Consider the following 23,151-nt stretch of genomic DNA (forward strand, 5'->3'; position numbering starts at 1 on the left):
GTCAATAATTAACTTTTAAAAAAAATAAAACCGACTTCAAATGCGTGAACACAAAAAAAACTAAAAATTAAAAATATTGCGTATAAAAAAGTTCATCCCCAATTTTCCACCCTTGGGGGTGAAATATTTTCTTCAAATTCGCATGAAACCACCCTTTTGATAATACCTATTCAAAAAAATAATAATCGTTCAAATTGATTTATAATCGGCGGAGATATTGCGTATAAAAAAGTTCATCCCCAATTTTCCACCCTTGGGGGTAGTTTTTTCTATTATTAAATTTAAATGAGACCACCCTTGAGATATTACCTATACGCCGAAAAAAGATTTGTTCAAATCGGTTCATAATTGGCGGAGTTATCGCGTAACAAACATAGAAAAAAAAAACATACGGGTCGAATTGAGAACCTCCTCCTTTTTTGAAGTCGGTTGAAAAATGGCCGTTTCTGTAAAGTGCCGAATCCTTTGTCCGGTTGAAATTGTCTCTTATCAGCCGTCCGTTTACACTCCGCGTCCAAACGCGTTACAGGGTCTGTAAAGCATAGCATCCGACAAAGGGCCGCTTTGAGGCGCGCGATTATGAGCCGTTGCGGCAACGAGCGCTTAGCGGAGCGGGAGATATCCGTTTGGATTTTCACCGGGCTGCAAATGTGTAAACGGTTTTAATTCTTCCATTGCTTCCTTTTCGCAGTCTCTCACAGTGTATGGGGGAAAATTGTTCTGATGTTACTTGTTATAGCTTCACAAAACTCATATATCGGTCCTAAGATAACTGAAAGCAATTTTCTGTTTCAATAAATAATAAATAAAGGCTTCTTTGTATCTCGGTTTCTCTGTAATTGACCTATTTTAATCCAATTGAAATCTCCACGAATGCGTTTATTTACATGTTTCAGTAAACACATTTTTGATGACTAGGCATTCAGCAACCCGGCGGGCAAGCGCCTGATATTAGATTCAGAAAATACCAGCTTGTCAATGTGTCTACATTTTAAAATATTTTCTAAAAGTTTTCATTTCTCAAAACTTTAAATGCAGCGTTTTTTTGGCGGTGACAAGTTGAAGCGAAGTGTTAACGAGTTTACTCACCTGTGGTTCGCCCACTGCTGAATATGTTATCAATAAATGTAGCTACATATTATACGCCAACTTTCAACGTCTCTCCTTAAGAATGAGCTCCTTCTTTAGAATTGCCATTGTTATTTAGATACCTTTTTTAGGGTTCCGTAGTCCTGTCAAGGAACCCTTATAGTTTCGATATGTCTGTCTGTCCGAGGTTTTGCTTGGAAACGATCGTTACTTTTTTATTGTTCGTGTAACTGTTTGGTCACTGCGTCTAATTTGTCAAATTATTCTTCATTGCCAAAAGTACCCTGTGTCCCTACTAGTCTTGTTATTTATTCAAAGTAAAGCGGCTAAAAACATCGTTTTACGGAGCGAACAAAGCCTGGTTGAAATGTTTAAAATAACGCGTTAAAACAATTGTAAAAACGGTTGCGAGTGGCTTAGCGAGTTCAGCGTAGTGTTATCAACCTCTGAACCCGTTCCCGAATCGGAAAAGTGAATATTATTCCATTCGAAAAAGTTTTCATCCTCTTATCGGACGAGGCGGTTTTTGCGAAGTATATTGCATTATCATAAAAATAAAATAAAACATTACTCGCAGTTCCACAAATTCATTAAAGGCCTTACACGCGGTGTTTTATTAAAGATAATTCTCTTTACGTAATTACGTAATGCATGTTTTTTAAAATAAAACAATATATTCTACTGCCCGCCTCAAAATAAAACTAATGCCATGGCTCGATCCAGTGGATATATGCTCTATCCATAATGGTATTAGTTACTTATTATCTAGGGTCTATGGATAGTAAGTGGTTATGCTAATAGCAAATGATTTTCAGTAATCGGCTTTAATTTTCACCCACCATTAATTTGTCACGCAGGCTTACTGTCGTGATACAAAGTAATTTACCATGCCGTTAGTTTGACTGAGTCGTTTCATTGAATCCCAGTTTATACCCGGACGGTGGCAATTGGACCGGACGTCCGTTGATGCGGAAGTGACGCGTGGGAGGCCTGGGAGGCCGCTGCGATGCAAATGGGATACGACTGGTCGCATCTGATGAACTGATTCACTTCGCCTGATGTTCGATGCAGAATTTCTGTAGTAGGTTATTGGGTATAATGAGAGTTTTCGCGGATGAAAAATCCGTCAGATGGCAATACGTAGAAATCGCTCATGCATCCAAATGCTGCATGTTTGACATGACATTGACAGATTATGTCAAAATCCACCAATCACGCAGCAGTCAGACCCCACATCCACGTCCCGCCATCTAGCGGAACTTTCATTTGCGAAAATCCTCATTGATATGAAACAAATATTATTTGGGTCAGTTGACTTTGAAAAACAAAACCACAACATACAAGTGACATGGAGCTCTAAAGCGGAACATCTCATGAAAAGTATCATATTATTATTTCCATCTCGTCTAGTGGTGTCCAATCCTCAATATCACTCGAAATTGCACTGACAAATCTCTCACTAACGACAAAATAGATTTCCGCTGTAACTAATAATTATATTACTCTCGATGCCGACTCGATGCGAATTCAGACGTGACAGCCTGAAAAATAGAATTAAACCGTGAAAAATGCTGCAACACCTTTCATGGGTCATTGCACTGTCGCGACGCGGGGATGTAGCAACAAACTGCGTTGCCATGGCGACCGCAGACATACGCGAAGAACATCTATGGGGGAGGAATGGGGTAAGGTGCGCCGAGACCTGCACGTGTCTTCCTAGGGTACCTTAATCGCAACATCCTCCGGCGCGTGTAATATCCAAGCAATAAACAAAGTACTTCACATATTTAATATACATTTTTCCAATATGAGTCGCAGATGACACAGATTTTTACACGCTCGTGTGAGTTGTAGAATCGCAACTGCATGTAACTAATCTAGGCATTCGCGCGAAGATATCTCCTATGTGGAACTCCAATATTACACTTCGAATTTCTAGCAGAATTAAATTTTCTATTATATTTATTTTAGAATAAATGTTGAATCGAAATTTAGCCTTTGTCTGGCGAAGTTTCCACCAATATAATATTGGAGGCATTTCAGCCTTTCATTTTTAATGAAATGGCATGAAGCAACTTCAGTAAAAATATGCTGAGAATACTGAAATCTCAATAGGCTTTTGTAATTACAACTTGAAACAAACAAATTGTTGGGCTTCAATCCATAAAATATTATCTTAACTCTTAATGTTGATAGTTTATCTACATTTAATGTAGCTCAAAGTTGGGATGATTTTGTTGTTAACGATAACAAAACTTTAGAGCAGCTGAACTTGGGTGCTCTTTTTGGCAACAACAACATATTTTAAAGTATTTAAAGATGTTTATCTATTTAAGTACTAGGTTATTAAATCATCGTGGTTTTATACTTAAACTATATGACCACGTTGATTTAATAACGAGGTGTCGATTCAGCTCAGGCTCGTGGTCTATTGTTGTTCATCTAATAGAGTGCTTATCGGGTCACAGTGCAGCGCGCCACATGTAGGTCACGGCTAATCTTCCCGTGGCCCGCTGTTGCTGGGAGGGCCAGCCAGCGTGTATTAACGCGGGCCACCGCACGGGCACTATACCATTTCAGTAACCTTATTGCTCTCTTGTTACGTTTCCCAGAATCGTGTTATCGGACTATGCCTGCTGACCGCTGGAATATAATATTATTTGAATAGCATGTCCATATTATTTGAAATTCAATCACGTATGATATGTACTCAGATTGTATGTGTAATTAAAATAGCGCAAAAGCTCAAAATTAATTTGATGTAGTCCGTAATTAATTAATTATTTTCGTGAATCTGAAATGTACATTTTGATTTTAAATGTACATTTATGATCGTACGGTCGTAGTTCTACGACTCAAGCTGGAACGTGTTTTTCACTTAGGTTATTATGAACCGTATTAGTGTTGAGCTCAACTGGTGTTAATAAGAGGCGGGGGCGTATCAAGTGCACGTGAACTTGATCTCGTTAGGATGGAGCATGTGAAAAGCTTTATAAACCTGAACTATTTTCATTTTCCATTAGAGCTTTGAAGCGTGCTCTCTTCCTCGAGGGTTGTTGCTCTAATGTTAACCCAATCAGTGAAGGTCGCAGGTCAGCAGGAAGCAAGTTCACAGGGCGGGCTGTAACTGCATTACCCGTGACATTGCGGCAAGACAAAGAAGGCCGCGTGTTGTGGGACCCTCTGGCATTCAACCCCGGATGCACTTCCCGAGGTCTTTATATTTTTATTCTTCTGCCTTGATACAATTACGGCGCAGAGTTACATAGGCACACAGATGCCCTTTTTGAACACGCGCAACTGTGTGATGTATTTGATGTCACGTATACTTTGGACGTTAGCTTTGTAAAAACTTGTAATCCACAAAAAGGTAAAAAAAGAAATAAATATCGTTACAAAATGTCAATCACAAAATAATACAAAAAATACCTACCGGGATGGATATAGTGGGCTGAATTTTTTTCCTCATTTTCTACGGCCAATTAAGGCAGGTGTAGTAGGTACCTACTACACCTGCCTTTATTATTGCATTATTATTGCCTGCATTATTATTTCAATCCGGAAGTAGCTACAGATGTCGCAAATTTTTCCTTTAATTAACGCGGTCCGGTGGAGAGCCAAGAAGGAGGCAGGAAAAGAGTCCTTTCTTTAATCAGTATTTTATATATTATTTTGTATTTACTTAATTATATTAATTAATTCAAATATTAATATAGCAGTGGACGTCCTATGGCTGAGATGATGCTGATGATGAATTAAAATACTATTTGGCAAATGGTTCACTATCTATTATTGATTTTTTTTTCATTGACACAGGATTTCACTCAAACCCTCAAGGGTGGAAATGGGAGTCGATAGATGTGGGGAAACTAACATACGTGCACAAATGGAAACGCTCACAAATAACACTAAATTAAAACAATAACAATTTTAGTTTGAAGTAGGCCAACATTATTATAATGTAACACTGGTAACACACGTGATATAACACATTCTTTAATTAAATACAGTTTCAGAGAAATAACTACATCTGAATTACGTACCATATAATGGTAAAACAGTTTTGGTGCTCACTTCTAAAAGAGTTATTCAGAGTTTATTAATTTTAACATGCTAATTTACATTATTTTAACTCATTTAAAAATGTTTTAGTAGTAGAATGTGTTTCTTTAATTGACACATGTTCAAGTTGTATCTTCCTGCACATTTATGTACCATTAAAGGCTGTTGAAACATTGTTAAACAAATAAAATAAAAATAAAATAAATTATTTTAAATATGTAATACATTGTAGTAATTATCCTTACATTAATAAATGTAACAAATTAACAAAATTAAACATTCTTACAAAATCAAAACATTTTAGTTAAGACCACCAAACTACGATCTATAGAACGAATCACAACGCATAGAACGTTTAGATTGTAAGCTACCCTTTTCAAACCATTTCATCACCTTACCTTGGTTGTCCCCAGGACGCTACCGGGCGAACCGGAGAGCTGGCTCCCGTAGAGAAGGGCACCATCCACACCAAGCGGCACAGCGGCGAGGACCCTGCCAAGGCCACGTGAGTATACCTGGATGCTAATTTATTTAGATCAACAAAGCTACACTTACAAGAAAAACTACAACATAGATGTCGATAAGCATTGATGATGACTGCGTGCTGTAAGAGCCTAATCACACGATGCTGCGCTACTCGCTGCGTCGTCTTACATAGAAACATCTGTGGCGGCCACACGAGCGGTGCGATGCCGAAATCGTTGCAGTGCGGCGCCACAACGCATCGTGTGCTTTGGCTCTAAGGACCCGTGCTAAAAGAGTCACAACAGCTTAACCAATCATCTATATATATAAAAGAAAGTCGTGTTAGTTACTCCACTTATAACTCAAGAACGGCTGAACCGATTTAGCTGAAAATTGTCAGGGAGGTAGTTTAGAGCCAGGAGAAGGACATAGGATACTTTTTATCCCGTTCGAAATAAAAAAAAGGTCTGCTTATTTATTGCCATTAAGGCGGAACAAAGTTCGCCGGGTCAGCTAGTTTATAATAGATACTTATACAGATTGTTGTTGAATAAGGATCCTATTTGCAGGAGCAATCTGATTTTCATTCGATGCTCCTCGTCGCAATGCATCACAATCACACATGTTATCGGAAATGATAATATGGTACGAATCTATACATCAGAGGTTGAACTGTCTCGGTGATCTTATCATCAAAGATGTCATCACTTAGAACACAGACAATCCGATACTTGTGTAGGTCCCAAGACGATTACTTTGATTAATTAACCTCGATTGAGAATTTCCATTGCATCGATATCCTAGACTTCAGTAATAAAACGCTTCTCAATAAACCTCGTCTATCGATTTCGGGTGGAAAAAGTTCTCGCAGCCTAGATCGTAAGCTTCTAGCAACGTCTATTTTAATAAAGTTTTAAAGGAGATCGGTGTCGATCATTTAGTTTTCACTTACCATTCCGTCTTCAACTAGGCTCTCCACTGCACTTCGTCTATTAGTATCGGAGTCGAGGTTCTTTTCAGCTGTGAAACTACTATTTCTTATTTGGAAAATCCAAATTTGGTTCATAATTTCTAAGTCTAGATTCAAGTGTGTGAAGAAATAGAAATGAAGTGCGTTAATTCATAAACGCTTTCTGTTATGATCACAGATTTCTTTACATCTTTTTATGCTTTATGAATATTGAACTGTATGTGGGTGAAATCCTCTTCAAAATATCTCAACATGACTGCTATTCAACACAAAGCCAAAATCAATAGTTATCGAAGTCAGATGCCGTGGGTTGAGAAATTATGAATATCTTTTACAAAAAATATTATTTCACAACACATTTGAAACCCTCTTGAAAGCCCACATTGCGCTTTTCCAAGGTGAGGTTACGACTTAACCTTTTAATTTTTGGTAACAGAAATAGCCTGGGAGTATAATTAAACATATTTTACAAGATTTTATTTTCGTCGCGCGCACCTCTCGGGCTTCGAACGGGTTAAAACTTTGCAATAAGAGAGAGGCGTCACGTAACCTATCATATTTTTAATTTTAACTCTTAAATGAAAAGATTTAAAAAAATCTACTTTTTTACCTGCCTTTACTCGTAACTGAAATAATGTCTATTTTAAACACTTGTAATATCCGAACCATGCACGTTATGAAATATTAACAGCGAGCTACTTCTGTTATTAATTCAGACGGACTACCGTCGCTAATGAAAGTACGAGTAGTTTATTTTATCTGAACACTGCGCTTTTCGATACATGTAGTGTACAAAGATTAAACATTATTTATTTCCATTTTTTTACTAAAATTCTCTTCTAGTTGAGGCTAGTTGCCGTGCCCTACAGGGCTCATACCCCCTTACCCCTTATTACAAAAAGTTAGACTCAGTTTGAACTCTGGTTTAAATTGATATTTAGTATGGAAATGTCATTTTAAACTTTTTTGTAATAAGGCCCACAATGTTTTGATTTTAAGTACATAGTTTTTGCAATAAAATGTTGAGTATTGAAATTAATATCCACTTAGCGTTCACGCAATATAAAAAAAAATATTTTTCAGATCAAACAGTCATTGCTTTTGCCGGTTAGTTACAATTAGTAAAATATGCCAGCCAGTGATTTCATTTTACCCTAAATATGCGTGTGTCACTCTACCCAATTTAGCCAGCATGCCCACCTAATGTACAAAGAGCAAATACCCGGTAATCAACCCCATAGTCCCAGGGCTCGCTGCACATCACTCATCGCTCGCCATTGTTTGCAGAATCAAAGGTTTATTATATTAAGCGCATCTCGCCCGTCCCTTTGAGCTATTTGGTATTGCGCGCCTTTGCTTTTCTCGCTGCATCGAGGAAACGCTGTAAAAAACGCGTACCTTAATCCCTGCCCAGGTGGGGACACTGGTAATATCAATCAATTAGCAACTCTCTCGGACGTTCATAGGGCGCAGTCTGCTGTACACTAGATAATTTGACTTCAAACATAAAAGCATATTTGAAACTGAATTAAAAAGCGCAGACTACAATCAGCCAAATATCAACGTGGATCAGGTATTGTAATATAGTCTAATCTCGCGTTGAGACGACGTATCTAATGTTGAAACCGCCGCCGACAGTTGGTTAAGCCGCAGACAGTTAAGTTGGATCTATGTCAAGTAAGTTTATTTTAATGCACTAGACTGGGGCACTTAGAAGATGGAGCCGAATATAGCTATCGGCTCGTCTGAGCCCACTAAGCCTTGAACTTCAGGTCGCTAATACAATAAGACAGTTTACCGCAGCCCCTATTCTTGGAGGTTTGAAAATACGTCACGTTTACCGTCGTCGTTCGTACTTGGATTTCAGTTTTAATCAACAAACCCATCACGACCTATACCAAAGTGGTTGTGACATAAATTATTTTTCTATTTTAGTGTTTACATGTAATCGAATTTTTATAATTAGGTAAGGCCTCAAGCCTGTCACATCTTTAATTTCCCACCCTTCGTCCGCACGCCTGTTTATTATATCAAAGCTATTCAAGAGACCAATATCACTATGATCGTTGCTGTCCAGGTTTTTAGTGTAGTATATTTTAATTGAGCTAGCACTACTCTGCTTCCATCGACTCTATTGAAATATCCACCCTGAATAATTGATGTTGTGCAGTCTGAAATGGAATTTACGTATTTTAAGGGTTAATCAAATTCTAAAATTAGTTCCTAATATTGAATCCGGCGGGTATTAAAATAATCCGGCGGGCATTCGGCGCGCCGGAATGTCTGCCAGGTATGCGCTGCGGTAATGACACGCCCGTCACTAAACAATCGCAGGCGCCCCGCCAGCGCTTCATTAACCGGGCTCTGTGCGTTAAAACACGACAGATACATAAATACACTGAATCTAAACTATAATTAGTGGGCAGAAATCTTTAAATATGACATTGGTACAACGAAATAGAGACATTATTTAGTTTACTTTCGACATTTACAAGACTTATGCCTCTTAATTTTATCTTTAAATAGATATTAGACCTTTTCAACCCAGAACTAGTTAGCAAATCATTATTTCCTTAGCATTATTTGATTACAGTACTATAATGTCTGGGCTGTACCCAAATATTCAGTTTATTGATAATTTAACTCTGGAGCTTTATGCCCGTTTCACCATCAATCCCTAATTTTTAAATGACCTCTATGGTAACAAATACAGGAATTTTGATGCCATATGTGTCACTTGAAAATTAGGGATTGATGGTGAAAACGGGCATTAGACCTCTATTGGACACAGTTTCATGTAAATGAAAGGTCTTTACTTGTGTGGAAGACGATTTCCATGCGTACGGTATTTCGGGCACAGCAATTGATATTAAGAAACTAGCAAACCGTGCGAGGCCGTCGGGTCACTCGTCATGTTAATACGGAGGGATCGGGCATGTCTCGCTGAGCTCGCCCATTCACGCCTTTGGGCGCCACCTAGCGGCGCATTGTTCGCGCCCTACATTATTTAATAAATTACCACAAACTGTTGTAGAACTACCCATTCATAAATTCAAAGCACATATTAAAAGTACCTTAATGAAAAAGGGCTACTATAAAGTCGATGATTATTTAAAAGATAAAAATGTTTGGGATGCGTAACTGCCTAGCTCGTATAAATATTTATAACTATGTATTTTGAAAACCTCTAAACCTTTGAAAAAGAGGCTGACAATGGTGTCTGAGTTTCTTGCGCTGCTTCTTCTCAACATTGGCCCATTTATTGTCCTGAAGCAGTGGTAGGGTTAATACTGGGACGTGTAAAAGTGCTTTTTTAAAGCCTACTTACAGAAATAAATGAGTTTTACTGAGTTTTTTTTTTACCTCTCTGCTGTCCTTTGACGGAATTATTCATTTCCCGCCGCGTGCAGTCGCGCCGGCTAAATACACCGGACACCTGAAAGCAGATAGCTACTTATTAGATCGGAATTTTCATATTAAATTCTTGCTGTATGTTTCATTTCGGTTCGTCGCGCTAATCTGCTGTGCGTTTGTCCGACAGCGGTTGAAATTTTTTCTGTATGAACGAACACCCACCACCCTTCCCATTTCAAATTCTGAATTTAACTTTATTAGGCTCTATAGAGATAATAAAATATCTTTCTTTGGACAATCTCACACAGCGCTATCTATCCCCAAAGTAAGCAATTAATATGCTTGTGTTATGGGTGCTAGCTTAACGGATATACTACTTATATACTTTTTTTAAATACATACATATTATACATAGTAACACCCAGACCCGTCACAGAAATTAAAATTCATCATTTCAATTTCTGCCCGGCCGGGAATCAAACCCGGGACCTCTCGGCATAGTAGTCCGTTCTGAACCACTCCACCAAACGACCGACTAATAATTGATTCTTCGCCATGATTATTTTTAGATAATACATATTATAATATTGCCTGTAATTTATATTAGTAGATGCTGCGTAGATATTAAAAATTAACAAGGCCTTCATAAAAAGCCCCCCAGAAGAATTCTATACAGATGAAAAAAAGTCATGTAAATCGCAAGCTTAGCTTTAAATAAACTCTTATCAAGAAAATCTTTTACTTGGCCACTTAATTATCTGCCGGTAATAATAGCCGGGGGAGGCCTTTGTCCAGCAGTGGACGTCATTTGGCTGAAACGAACGAATAGTCGTGACGTCATCACTGTGTGGGCATGACGAGCTCGACCTTATAATAGGTACCGCATCTCCCACGGATAGATTAGCTGTCAATTTATGGAAATATATTCTGAATTTAATAACGATAAAGTTAGGAATGCTATCCACAAAAACAATTTTAATATAGCCTGCTTTAATCGAACTTTGGTTTGCATTAAAACATAGTAGAGTGCATTGTCGCGTTTTTTTACTCATGTGGCCTTTTACAATCTGGAATGCACGGACATTGTACACTACATTAGAGGGCCGTCCGCGCACTATTTGCACAGGAAATTTGATTAATTACAGATGAGGCGCACTCGCGATCGCTCGATTAAAAAAAATGTTTACAGTAGCAAACAAAACGGCCGCGGGCAGGCACTTAACACGATTTGCTCGTGTAGCGCCGGACGCGGACGCTGCGAGCGCATAAAAGGTGGAAAATCAAAAATTGCCCAGCCCCCAGTTGACCGATGCCTAATAGCCTCATCCGATTTGAGTTACGCTGCATTTGGTAATACATCAGTCGGTACTCGTATATGCCACCGTCTAGACGGCCGGTGTTTTTCACAGATAACTTAATTACTCACGGATGAGTTCGATTTTGCGAATATTTTTAAAACAAGCCCAGTCAATCGAGAACAGCATCGGATTTTTGTTGGAAGCTAACTGTTATGATAACCTATAGGTAGTATGGAAATCATTATATGAGTTAAAGGTGCGTTCAGTCCAGTCTCCGAGGGGTTTTTAAAAGGTTTTTGGTGGTGACACTTATAAATGTTAAATCCGCTAGTTGCGTGCGCTGGCAAGCTCAAGAAATTACACTGAAGGAGGCTGTTCACGCAACGCCATACAATTGTTTGAGACCAGGGGACTTATTACTTTAAGATGTTATACGGGTGTGTGTTTTACATACTTTGATTGTTGTATGTAAAAAATATGCATGAAATATTTTACACACCGCAATATTCACTTCAATGTATTTTAACATAAAGGTAAAATTAAAATCATGTTCAATTCTAAAAAAAAGTTATTACACAGTTGGGAATTAATGTTTGCGTTTTCAGTTTTAATTATTCAGTAGCTGTTTAACCAACCAACCGCTTGTTTTTCTCGGCCGCCCATCGACGTAAAGTTTATTTTTCCGTGTCCCTGGGACCAATATCCCCAAACAAATAATTACCCCGCGATTTTCATTTGGCAAAGGATTCTTGTAACTTGGCAGGTACTTGTTATTCTTCAACAATAAGATTTTCATCGGGAAATTGCTTATTAATTTGATGAGTGATCAGTGCTTCGTGGGTATATTTTTGGATAAAGTATTATTCCTTAAAACAAGTAGCGGGTCACAGACCGATCGGGCTGAGAGTTGAGAATTTTTAAACATTATAGATAATTTCAATCAATAGATAGTTTCTATTTCTTTTTTTTTTTTTCAAGTAAATCATTCCCCTAATGGTTTATTACAAGGCAATGTGATAGGTATTGAAACTATTCCATAATTTTGAAATGGTTTACGAGTATAAATTCATTCATTAAACCCATAGTGCTCTACTGTTTCCGGTCAACTGAAAATAATCTGGTCTGAGCCCCAGCACTTATGGAGCACGCCTTATGCCTTATAGGAAATGGACAGGAAGTTTCCGCTCGCGTGCTGTGGGCGGGCGGCGAGCGCTGTGTGTTCAGCGATCACCGCTCACGGTGTTGACAGAGAGGGCATTTTCATGTTTGGGCGGGCGGGCGGTTTCGACACTATTTATTTAGCCCTGGCTGATGGATTGGTAAAAATAACTCCTTATTTCAATGCGCATTGCAAACAGAAAAGGCAATACAATAGACTTTGTTTAAGTTCATTGTTTAACTACCGAGTAAATAAAATTCAATCATTGAAACTGCACAATTACTACTTATTTATTTTGTCTTTCGTAACACACGTTGCAATTTAATTTTGATGTTTTAAGGAATAATTCTTGTAAATTCTGTATTAACCTTCCACCTACAATCAAATGAGTTTCTCTGATGGGATACCAAAACTTTTGTAACGGATTCCATAGAGCGGACACAATATATTCTAGCACACCTCGGATTACAAAATGTCCGCAGATATTGTTTCCTTGGCTCTCGCTTACCGACGACGGGGCAAATTGAATGGAACTTTCGAATAAACACAAAATTGCCCGTTGATTGGATTCGACCCGGACATGCCAGGAAATTATCCGAATGCTCCGACCGCTACGAGAGTACATTACGCTGACCGCATTAGGCTTTGGTTGCGTTGTGTAACTTTAAGTGAAGGGCTTTTTATACAACATTTTTATATTATTCGTTACGCTCTAACATTTTAAAGATACGAACAAGAACACTAAACACAAATCAAAGCAAGCTGAGTAGTCTTGTGACTTCAGTCACAATGAGCAAAAGAAGTACGGGACTATTCCCACCTCTCGTTCCCACCGCTGCAACTCCTGTGTAGCCAGGACCTACGGCTTGACCGCCAATGAAAACCCAACCAGTGAAGGTCAAGTTTGTCCTGGGAGAAAGTTAAACTGTCATTGAACCCGCAACGAAATTAAGCAAGAGAACAAAAGGAGAAGATCAGAGCAAAAGAACTAGCAACAGGTTCAAATCAAATCAAAAACATTTATTTCTTAGAAAGTGGTAACAAGATATTAAATAAGAACAGGTTCAGCACCTTATGCCACTTGTGGCGTAGAAATATTTAAATTATAGCATTAATTAGTTGACGGTATTGGTAATCTTTAACGTTAACTACATGCTCTTGAATGTGACAGGCTGTCATAACTTCCAGTAATTTCTTCCCTAGAGAGCGATGGCATTAGCTTGTTAGACTTGTAACTGTTTCAAAGCCAAGCAGAGAACACATTAATATGTTCCGGGATCCAACTTCCAAAAGGAAGCTTTTTCCATGATAAAATTAGATGACGTCCTTCTGATCAAAAAGAGTGACAATGTAAGGTTGAAAGCTCTGGTATTGTTTTATCCCTCGTCAAATTTTGACGGACTTGTCAAAGGATGAAATAGCTTCATCCTTTGTCCTAACGCGGCATGTGACGGCCGACCTTGGGCGCCCGCCGGCCAGCGGGCCACGAGTATTGCTACTTAACCATACACTTATGTACATAGTAAATATGAGAGGTGATACATCATAGCGCAGAAGGGAGTGCCCCATAAGTGATTGCCAGACCCTCCGACAAATAGTCCAAAGTGTCTGCTAGCGACCGGACGCGATAAGTCATCTGTGAGAACGTAGTTCGGGAACCTTCTTATTTGTAAAGGTAGGTTTTCTAATTTATGACATTGCAACCGTAATTTATTTGAGAAATCTGTGCCTTTAGAATATGTGTGTCCATACAATTTAGAATCGTTTGTTCGTTCTCTTTAATAAGTTTGTCCTTCAAAAACTACCTTCACTTCAAGCTTCTCGCGTCATCTATACTTAAATTAAACATTTCTGATTTTTAGGGTTCCGTACCTCAAAAGGAAAAAACGGAACCCTTATAGGATCACTTTGTTGTCCGTCTGTCCGTCCGTCCGTCTGTCAAGACCCTTTTTCTCAGGAACGCGTGGAGGTATGAAGCTGAAATTTATATCAATTACTCAGGTCTACTGTCCCTTGAAGCTGTGAAAAAATCAAACTTCTAAGCCAACGCAATCAAAAGATACAGCCGTTTATGCCGCAAATTTTCNCAGGTTGGTACGGAACCCTCGGTGCGCGAGTCCGACTCGCACTTGGCCGGTTTTTACGTTCTCATAAAACGGTATTGCTAACGCCATCTACATTCGGCGCCACGAAATATGACTATTACTTATTCTGTGATATGGCGATGAAACGATGTTGCATGCACAGTGCACACTGACTTGTAATGGACATGGCGCACAATTTTTGTTGAAGATGCCAAAAAAAAGTACAAAAAATTAGAATGAATACTGTATTTTTATTTTTTTGATATCTTTAAAAATGACTGAAATATTCAAGCTCAAAGTGCGCTCTTCCGCTCGGAGCGATTTTCCGCGCGGATTTTGAAAATGTGACGTAGTAACATGAAAAGCAGCATGCAAGATATTATCTGTGTACAATGGTTAGAATGGTTAGTAGGGGAGCCGAAGCGGGGATTTCGGGACTTACTAAAGAGTGGCAGACTAACATACAAGGAAATACTTTGTACCTGGTTGATTACCTCTAAGTATGAATTTTTGATATAAAACGGCATTAGTTCTTATGCCTCTCACCCAAAAAATACCTCAATTAAGCCCAAATTTGAGACCGCAGCCAAACTTTGAGTGACGATGGAAACTAGCCTAGATGGAGGTCACATGAAATTGAACTTCTGCTTCTTCATTGATAAAGACTTATCATTTACCATACCTTATCATTTTGTATTCCATTTTCAAGTCACTTTTTTTTCGCTTACTGTTTAAACAAAACGTGGGATTTTTTGAATCTCAGGTCTTTTGAACGCACATCTGAACGATGTCTGGTTTTAATTTCTTCAGTTACTCCGTGACCATGGCGCTTGCAACAGTGCCGAAATATTGGAAACTCAAAACTAAGGTACATGGTAGCAATCCCGTCAGTAATATAATAGGAAAATGTCTTGAAAAATAAGTAAATCGTATATTACTTTATGTAACTAATTTAATTATGTATCATACTTATAACTAATCACTTCATTCAGAACTAGAAAACGATTCCAAGGATTCCACTTTTCTTCAATAGATGATCAAGATAAAGAGTTATTTATTATAAATTGCTCTTCCACCATTTCAATTATTCTATCTTACATCTTACTTGATGAAATCTTTTTCAATTTTATTTACATGGTCATAACATTTTCACCATTCCTCTGCACCAATTTATGAGGTACACCTGAAACCCCCGATAAAGCAGCTATTATAAGAATAATATTTTAAAAAAACCCTCCTTCTGACGCAGTTAGGTAATAAACTAAATGTATCCAATTTCACTCCAACTTACTGTCAACTCAACGACGCGCTTTAAAATCAAAGATTGACTTTGAATTATGCCTTATTTTCCAATACACATTGAAAACAATGTAACTTGCTTGAGCTTTTTCGACTTTTTCACAAAAATAACAAATAGGCATGAAGAGATTACAAAATTTCTGCAGCGACTGACAGTTCACTTGATTTACGTTGACAGGTGACAATAAAGCCATAGACATTTGCCCACACTTTTCCAATATTTTTGTTTGCCATGAGATTTTGGTACACCTATACCTATCATTTAATGAAAAGCTAAACAAAATTTTTTCAGCACAACGAAAATCTGCTTTGGCGCGTAGCAATGCAACGTGACAACTACAGTTCGGACTTCTTTATGCGTCCACTACACATAATAAAATACGAACTATCGCACATTTTTTCTTTTTAATTCTAATTCAGTAAAAAATGTTTTTGAAACCTTCATTCAAAATTCAAAAGTTATTATCATATGACAGAACTTATGACCAGACTATGTACATTGAATAAAATATTTTTCTTTTTATCATCAAGCTTAGCAGTCTAATAAGTTACTATGACACTCGAGTTAATCCACATTCAGCACCATAGCCTCCCCTTCTACAAGGCCCTCTACAAATGTCAAAACGTCACTTAACCCTTTTAGCACCAGTTCTTTTGTTTTTGAGAAGATGTACCTACCCAATTTTTAAATCAATTTAATTATAGTCCAGTCGTTTGGTACAAATTAACGTGATTACCTGGAAAGTGTTCCGTGAGTTTTGAAAATTGGTGATTAAAATAGATTTCGCTATGCTCTCTGTTAGTCTGTTAGTTAAGTGTGATTGCCGCGCTCGTTGCGAAATTGGAAAAATGCTGCCTTAGAGAAGATTTTTGATATTTACATTCTTTCCTATTTCGTCGTTCCAAATGACGTTCACTGCTGGACAAAGGCGAGAGGCCTTTGGGTTTTCCATAGGTTTTTCATAATGAACAGTCCTGCGCTGCCCGCATTCAGGTTCTTCCCGCGACCTTTACCAGATCGTCGGTCCACCTAGTAGGAGGCCTGCCCACGCTACGTCTTCCAGCCCGTGGTCGCCACTCAAGAAATTTTCTGCCCCAATGGCCATCGTCTCTACGAGCTATGTGTCCCGCCCACTGCCACTTGATTTTAGCAATTCTGCGTGCTATGTCGGTCACTTTGGTTCTCCTGCGGATCTCCTCATTTCTGATTCGATCACGCAGGGAAACCCCGAGCATAGCCCGCTCCATTACCCTTTGGGTGACCTTGAGCCTTCTTATGAGGCCCATAGTAAGCGACCACGTTTCAGAACCTTAAACTTTCCTATTTATTTCACGACTAGCTTTTGCCTGCGGCTTCACCCGCGTGAAATTTAGTGTCACAGATCGGCATAAATTATAGCCTATATGTTAATCTGGGTTACAAACAATAATATTGTACAGTTTCAACAAAATCCGTTGAGTACTTTTTGCGTGAAAGAGTAACAAACCTGAGACACAGGAATCTTCCTAGTTCAGGTATCAACCCACCAACATTCTTACTTTTTGTTTTTCCTGATTGTTTGTTATCATAATATTATCTGTTATGTTGGTGAGAAATAAACATTACTTTACTTTATTTTAAACTTCCAGACATCCAAACTTTCGCATTTATAATAATAGTAGGATACAATTATGTAATGTAGAAACAAACAAGAAAAAAAAAAAGTATACTTCAGCAACGCGAATTTTTTTATACTTCAGCATATTTAGGACACCCGGCAGCGTGTCCTGCCATGATCAAAGAAAAAAGAACTCGCAATTTAGCAGGTACATTAATTTGACTGTTTCACAACTCTAAATCTATTTAACTTACATTACATGAAATTTATCACATTTATCAAAGCTTCTTAGCTTGTCTATGTCCCAAAAATTATAAAATGAAAAAAGTAGTTGTCAAAAACCTTTTTAAGGCGGATTTTTTTCAATAAGGCGGGCGCGCGCGCGGCTATAAACGAGGTCACAAAATTCGGAAAGAACATAGCGAAATCTATTTATTCACCAATTTTCAAAAATTCCGGAAAACTTTCCAAGTAAAATTAACAAATAACTGGACTATTTACTCGTTATTGAGCACAGAGACACAAACTTGGTTATTTTTCCAGAAAATTTATATTTAAGTGCATAAATGTAAAAATGGCTTCATAGTGCACAAAATTGGCGATAGGTGGCATAATAATGGTTACTTTTATAGCGCATAGTTTGAAATGTGATTGAACGATGACAACTAACAACAGTTGTCAGTTAGGTAAAATTTTATTTTAGTTGGAAAAAGACAAAAAGTGCTAAATGGGTTAACGTGCGGGGGCTGCAAAATCATGTTGTGACGTCACGCGCGAATATTGGAAATTTTTGAAAATTTTAAAAAGTCCGTAAACTTCTCGAGGCTCTATCTTCGGTAATACTGGATGGATTGAGGTGAAATAAAAACTAGTGTAATGTGTGTGATCTAAACTTTAAATTAAGTCATAATTTAACTTAATATTACAACTTATGCGTGTTGTCCATTGAGTGTGTGTGCAAAGGAGAGTACAATGGCGAACAGCTCCGTTCTTTTATTTATTAACGAACATTTTGCACAGAAGATAAAAATTTGCAAAAGTCCATGAAAGCCGTTGTGTGCGTTTTTTATTGCAAAGAACACCTGCGGAGGATGACCCAGCGCCCTTATAAAGCGTGCAATTATTTTACTGTACGCTTTCACAAATTGCCGGATTATCTTTAAACGAGTTTTCTCCCTCTCTCCTGGATTACGGTTCGTCAAAGAACGGATTTAATCCAAGTTCAAGGTTAACTAGTTGGGCAATAATAATAACAACCCTTACCTATATCATGTGGGAAGCGGGAATGGGCACCCCTCGTTATTAGTGAGAATCCATATAACTTACTCCGATAAACAGTTTATACGAGTATAATAATTATAGTGTCTTTAGTAAGTACGAGTAAGTAATTGATCTTTACAAAAACGTTAACATTTTCATAACAAACTTACACACACTAACAATGGTAAATTGAACAAGCAATGCATCCTATTTGGAGATGAACAATCTATTCATGCCTTTGACCGGCTAATCTCATCGGCGTGCTTCGGGCGGCGACCGGGAATTGTGGCCAAATGACATTGATCCACGCCCCGGACGATCGAGATGAAAATGCCACATATGGACATATTCGAGCACATTTCCGACTTGTTAAATGTTACCAGGTTCACGGTGAAAGGTTACATGCGGAGGTGGCTCGGAAGGAAGTGAGCCTAATGGCGTGCAGTCGATTGAAGTCGTAAGCTAAACAACTAAATGTCAACATAGTGAACCTACAAGTTGTTAACCTTTGACAGGAATTCCAGGTTGAAATAGTTATGTCTGCCTGCGGGTCAACAAATGTTACGATTTCAATTATGCTTGCATTTTAAATTAAACAATACGTGCTATTGTTAAAAATTCAGATACTAGTTATGTGAATAGGTATTTAGTCGATCTTCAACGCCTATTTTTTATAATTGCAAACAGCTTTACCTTGTTATATTTGTGTGAACAACAAATCCGGGAAGTTTCTCACTCAGTCGATTATTATGAGGAGGCATGAGTGTTGTTAGTTGTTTGTTATTGGCCCATTATTTGCTCACGTAGGCTCGCACAATAAATATTGCGCTTAATATCATTCAGGGTAAGCTTGTGTATTTTGGGTAGAAATACGAAAATGCGAACCAATAGTAAATATAGGTACTCGTACTTTCGTTCAGTTATATTTGTCCATAACTTTAGAGCCAATTTTTTTATGCATGACAAGGCAGGTACTCGTATTTGACCGCGATCGCACCTGGTGTTAAGTCTAGTTTCAACTCCTTGCCAGACAATCTTTTTTGGGTAGCTTTCAAAGCCACGATGACCCATACGCTGAGAAACTTTCAGCTTTTATAAAATGACGTTGGTCTGGCGTTCACTAGCTGTAAGTCTACTCCGGCTAATGTGTGGCCGTGTGCAGCGGCCAACTCGGCCGGTACGCTGCCTTGCACAAATTCGCTTCATGCTTTCATGTCACTGGGTCATATCGGGCTCGGATCTAGTTTCATTAGTTTACGGTAATGGACTTCTCTATCTACCAGGTATAAAGTCAGGGTTAACATTTACTGAATAGAGAGCTCTAATAAATTAATGTTTCTTGTTGAAAACCGAGAGAATTCTATTGAAGGATTTTTGTAGTTAATTAATCAGCGTAAACTTTTGATGGTTTATGGTTGGTTAAAATCAGGCACTGTGAAATCAGTAGTACTTTATACGTTTCTTAACTTCTGGAAAATATAATTAAAATATAATGGAAAAGCAACCATCGATGCCTTATGCCACAAGTAGCCGCTATTGAGCTCAGCCAAAAGCAGTAGGCGTCGTATTAATTAGGTCACCAGCTATCGCCACAAGTTGAAGATCGATTTCACTTGCAGGCTCAATGTGAGCTAAACCGATACGAAATTAATTGTAAAACTCATTCGTTACTTTTGAAGGTCAATTCTGGCGGTCACTTGTATCTAAAAAGCAGCTGCTCTAAATTCTTACCATCATCGCATCATTCAGATGCTCATGATTATTTATGTCTAATTAGAATAAGTATCTATACTAATATTATAAAGCTGAAGAGTTTGTTTGTTTGTTTGTTTGTTTGTTTGTTTGTTTGTTTGGTTGAACGCGCTAATCTCAGGAACTACTGGACCGATTTGAAAAATTCTTTTTGTGTTGGATAGCCCGTTAGTTCCTGAAGGCTTTAGGCTATTTATCATCACGCTAAGACCAATAGGAGCGGAGCACCAATCAAGAATATTTCAAATCAGTGAATTTTTTCCTTTTGAGAGCTGACGCTGCGTAAACGGTTAAAGTTTCGCAAAAATCATGTATGACAGGATTGTTCCCCTTTAAAAGTTCTTTAAAAAAGTCCGGGGTAGCATATGTCTATCTTTTAAGGTTGGCTCATAGTAACCATTTTTATGCAAAAAAAATCTGTTTTAAAATAATGCATTATTTGCGAAGGTGTTTTTATAAACATGATATTAATCCTTATCCAAATAAATAAATTATTCACCACAAGTATTTAATTTTAAACATTCTTGCCCTTTACACCATTCGATTTCAATAAATATCTTAGGAGATATCGCAGTTTTAAAATCACATCGCAGCAAAATAATGATCAAGTACTACGCGCGCTACTGATGGATCAATGCACAGCCTAAACCGCTGATCGTAAAGACCTGAAACTTGGACGGTGTGTTCTTTGTATGACGTAAGCATCTGATAAGAAAGGATTTTCCAAAATTCTACCCCTAAGGAGGTAAAAAGGAGGGGCAAAGTTTGTATGAAATAACGAGATTCCTTCGTCCAATCTACTTAAAATTTTGCATAAGCATTCTATAACAGAATTAATGGAAGACGTGTTTCGTATTTTAGTGAAATGCACCCCCTAACTATGTTAAAAAGGGGTAGAAAGTTATTTTAGTGGTGATTTGCTTCAAAGTTGATATTAATTACTCATTAGTGCATTTTTTTACAATCATGACGTCATGTTAACGACTACCATACTCTAGGGGCCTCCACTTAACCTCGGAGTGGGTGCCCGCTGCGTGCGCTCGCCCAACAATGCATAGTAATGCATGAAAGTCATGCCGCGGGCACCTGCTTGCGCTGTATACATAAACTCATTTTCGCGCGAGAGTTTTGGCGGAGGCCCTTGAGGTAGTGGGAGTAGTCTTGAGGAAAAGCTCCTTCTCCCACGGCCAGTGGCATGCTGGAAGCTTGGTGATTCTAGCACCCGTAGGAAAATATAAAAAAAAGTTTACCAATAATACTGCGGTAGGTGTAGTTTTCGATTTCGTTGTAAAAAAATAATACCACCGAGTAACTTTCACCGGATCAAAGGCCGAGCTGCATATTCATAAAATATAAGAAAAAAATATTTTCATGTTTATTTAACCTGATTTTTATATTTTAAAAGTATTCAAACATTTAGATAATAACGTTAAAACATTTAAAAATAATCGTATGAGAACGTTTTCGACTTCTCCACGGACGAAGTTGCGGGCAAAAGCTATTTGTAAAATAATTAGACTAAATTATTAAAAGTGCCTACCCAAAGTCATTATTCCACGCGGACGAAGTCGCGGGCACAGCTAGTTACATAATAAATTCCCCGCGGCTAATAGTTGTTGCGTTTCCCTTCTATGCTGTATTAATTTATAAATATAAATCAACTTAATTATTCTGTTTCCTCTTCTCTAACACCAGGCTCGCCGGAAGGGATGCAGGGACATCCTACAAGGTGTCCCATCTAAAACTGAGCGGGCGTTCTAACATACATTTCTTTCTTTTAAATGTAACCTTTGTATTGTCTTGTTATATGTGTGTTAATAAAGTTATTCTTATCCTTCTTCTTCTTCTTTTCGTGTCGACAACAAACCTACACAGTGTCAGCCCAAAACTCCGCCACAAGAGTGGCGTTGTCAGCAGCACTCATCAAATCCTCCTGAGTGCAGTTGCTTCTTATTGTTATAATCCGCGTTTGTTGCAGCGGAGCCAAAGCGCCGGAGACGCCAGGCGCGCGCGCGCAGGACAAGCGTGCGTCCGCGCCGCCCTGCGTCACGCCGCCCGTCGAAGACGAGCCCGCACCGCCCTCTGACGGAGATGCCACGCCGGTAAGTCGCAACAGTCTTTCTGCTATAGAGAAGATGCTGATCTTGTTGGGAGATATGCCATCAGCTTGTATTCAAAGGTTTATTCCACTCCCCTTCTTTCTTTATTATGGTTTAAGACATTAAATTTCTCTAGAAGAATTACATCCACTTACAAGAGAAATACAAAATTAACCTTAAAACTATAAATTATTTAAAATTGTATATTTTAATTGTTTACATTTTAATTTTTGTTTGCTGTTATTCGTCGTTACTCTCTTGCCAGTGGTCATGATGGTGTACGAGGGCGGCACTGAAAATTTCGGGAATCAAGGAAGTGAAACAACGTTACTATTTAAAAATGTATTTATTGCTTTTTAAAGTATTCTCCGCGAACATTGACACATTTTTCCATACACGAAACCAATCATTGAAGCAACCATTGCATTCGGAAGTTTGGGTCTCCAAAATGGCCGTTTTGTAGGCTTCCACAGCTTCTTCAGGTGATGAAAATCTCTGACCACGCAATTTATTCTTAATTTTAGGGAATGTATAGAAATCATTAGGGCTTAGGTCGGGGCTGTACGGCGGATGGACTAATAATTCAATGTTTTCTTGCTCTAAAAACTCTTTTGTTCAGTGCGCGGTGTGAGAACTCGCATTGTCGTGATGGAGGATGATGC

At 38.3% G+C, this 23,151-nt stretch overlaps 1 protein-coding gene across 1 annotated transcript in view; it reads left to right on the top strand.

The window, feature by feature from the left end:
* Positions 1–23,151, top strand: part of LOC114351887 (protein furry-like) — a gene marked incomplete at its 3' end in the record, with an annotated part of 50,235 nt that overhangs the window by 17,120 nt on the left and 9,964 nt on the right. The window contains exons 2-3 of the mRNA XM_028303236.1: positions 5,565–5,656; positions 22,369–22,492. Of these exons, the coding sequence (XP_028159037.1) occupies positions 5,565–5,656; positions 22,369–22,492 (216 nt within the window). The remainder of the gene's footprint in view (positions 1–5,564; positions 5,657–22,368; positions 22,493–23,151) is intronic.

Source organism: Ostrinia furnacalis, unplaced genomic scaffold (genome assembly GCF_004193835.3).
Source record: "Ostrinia furnacalis isolate ACB-3 unplaced genomic scaffold, ASM419383v2 OfSCF0093, whole genome shotgun sequence".
NCBI lineage: Eukaryota > Metazoa > Arthropoda > Insecta > Lepidoptera > Crambidae > Ostrinia > Ostrinia furnacalis.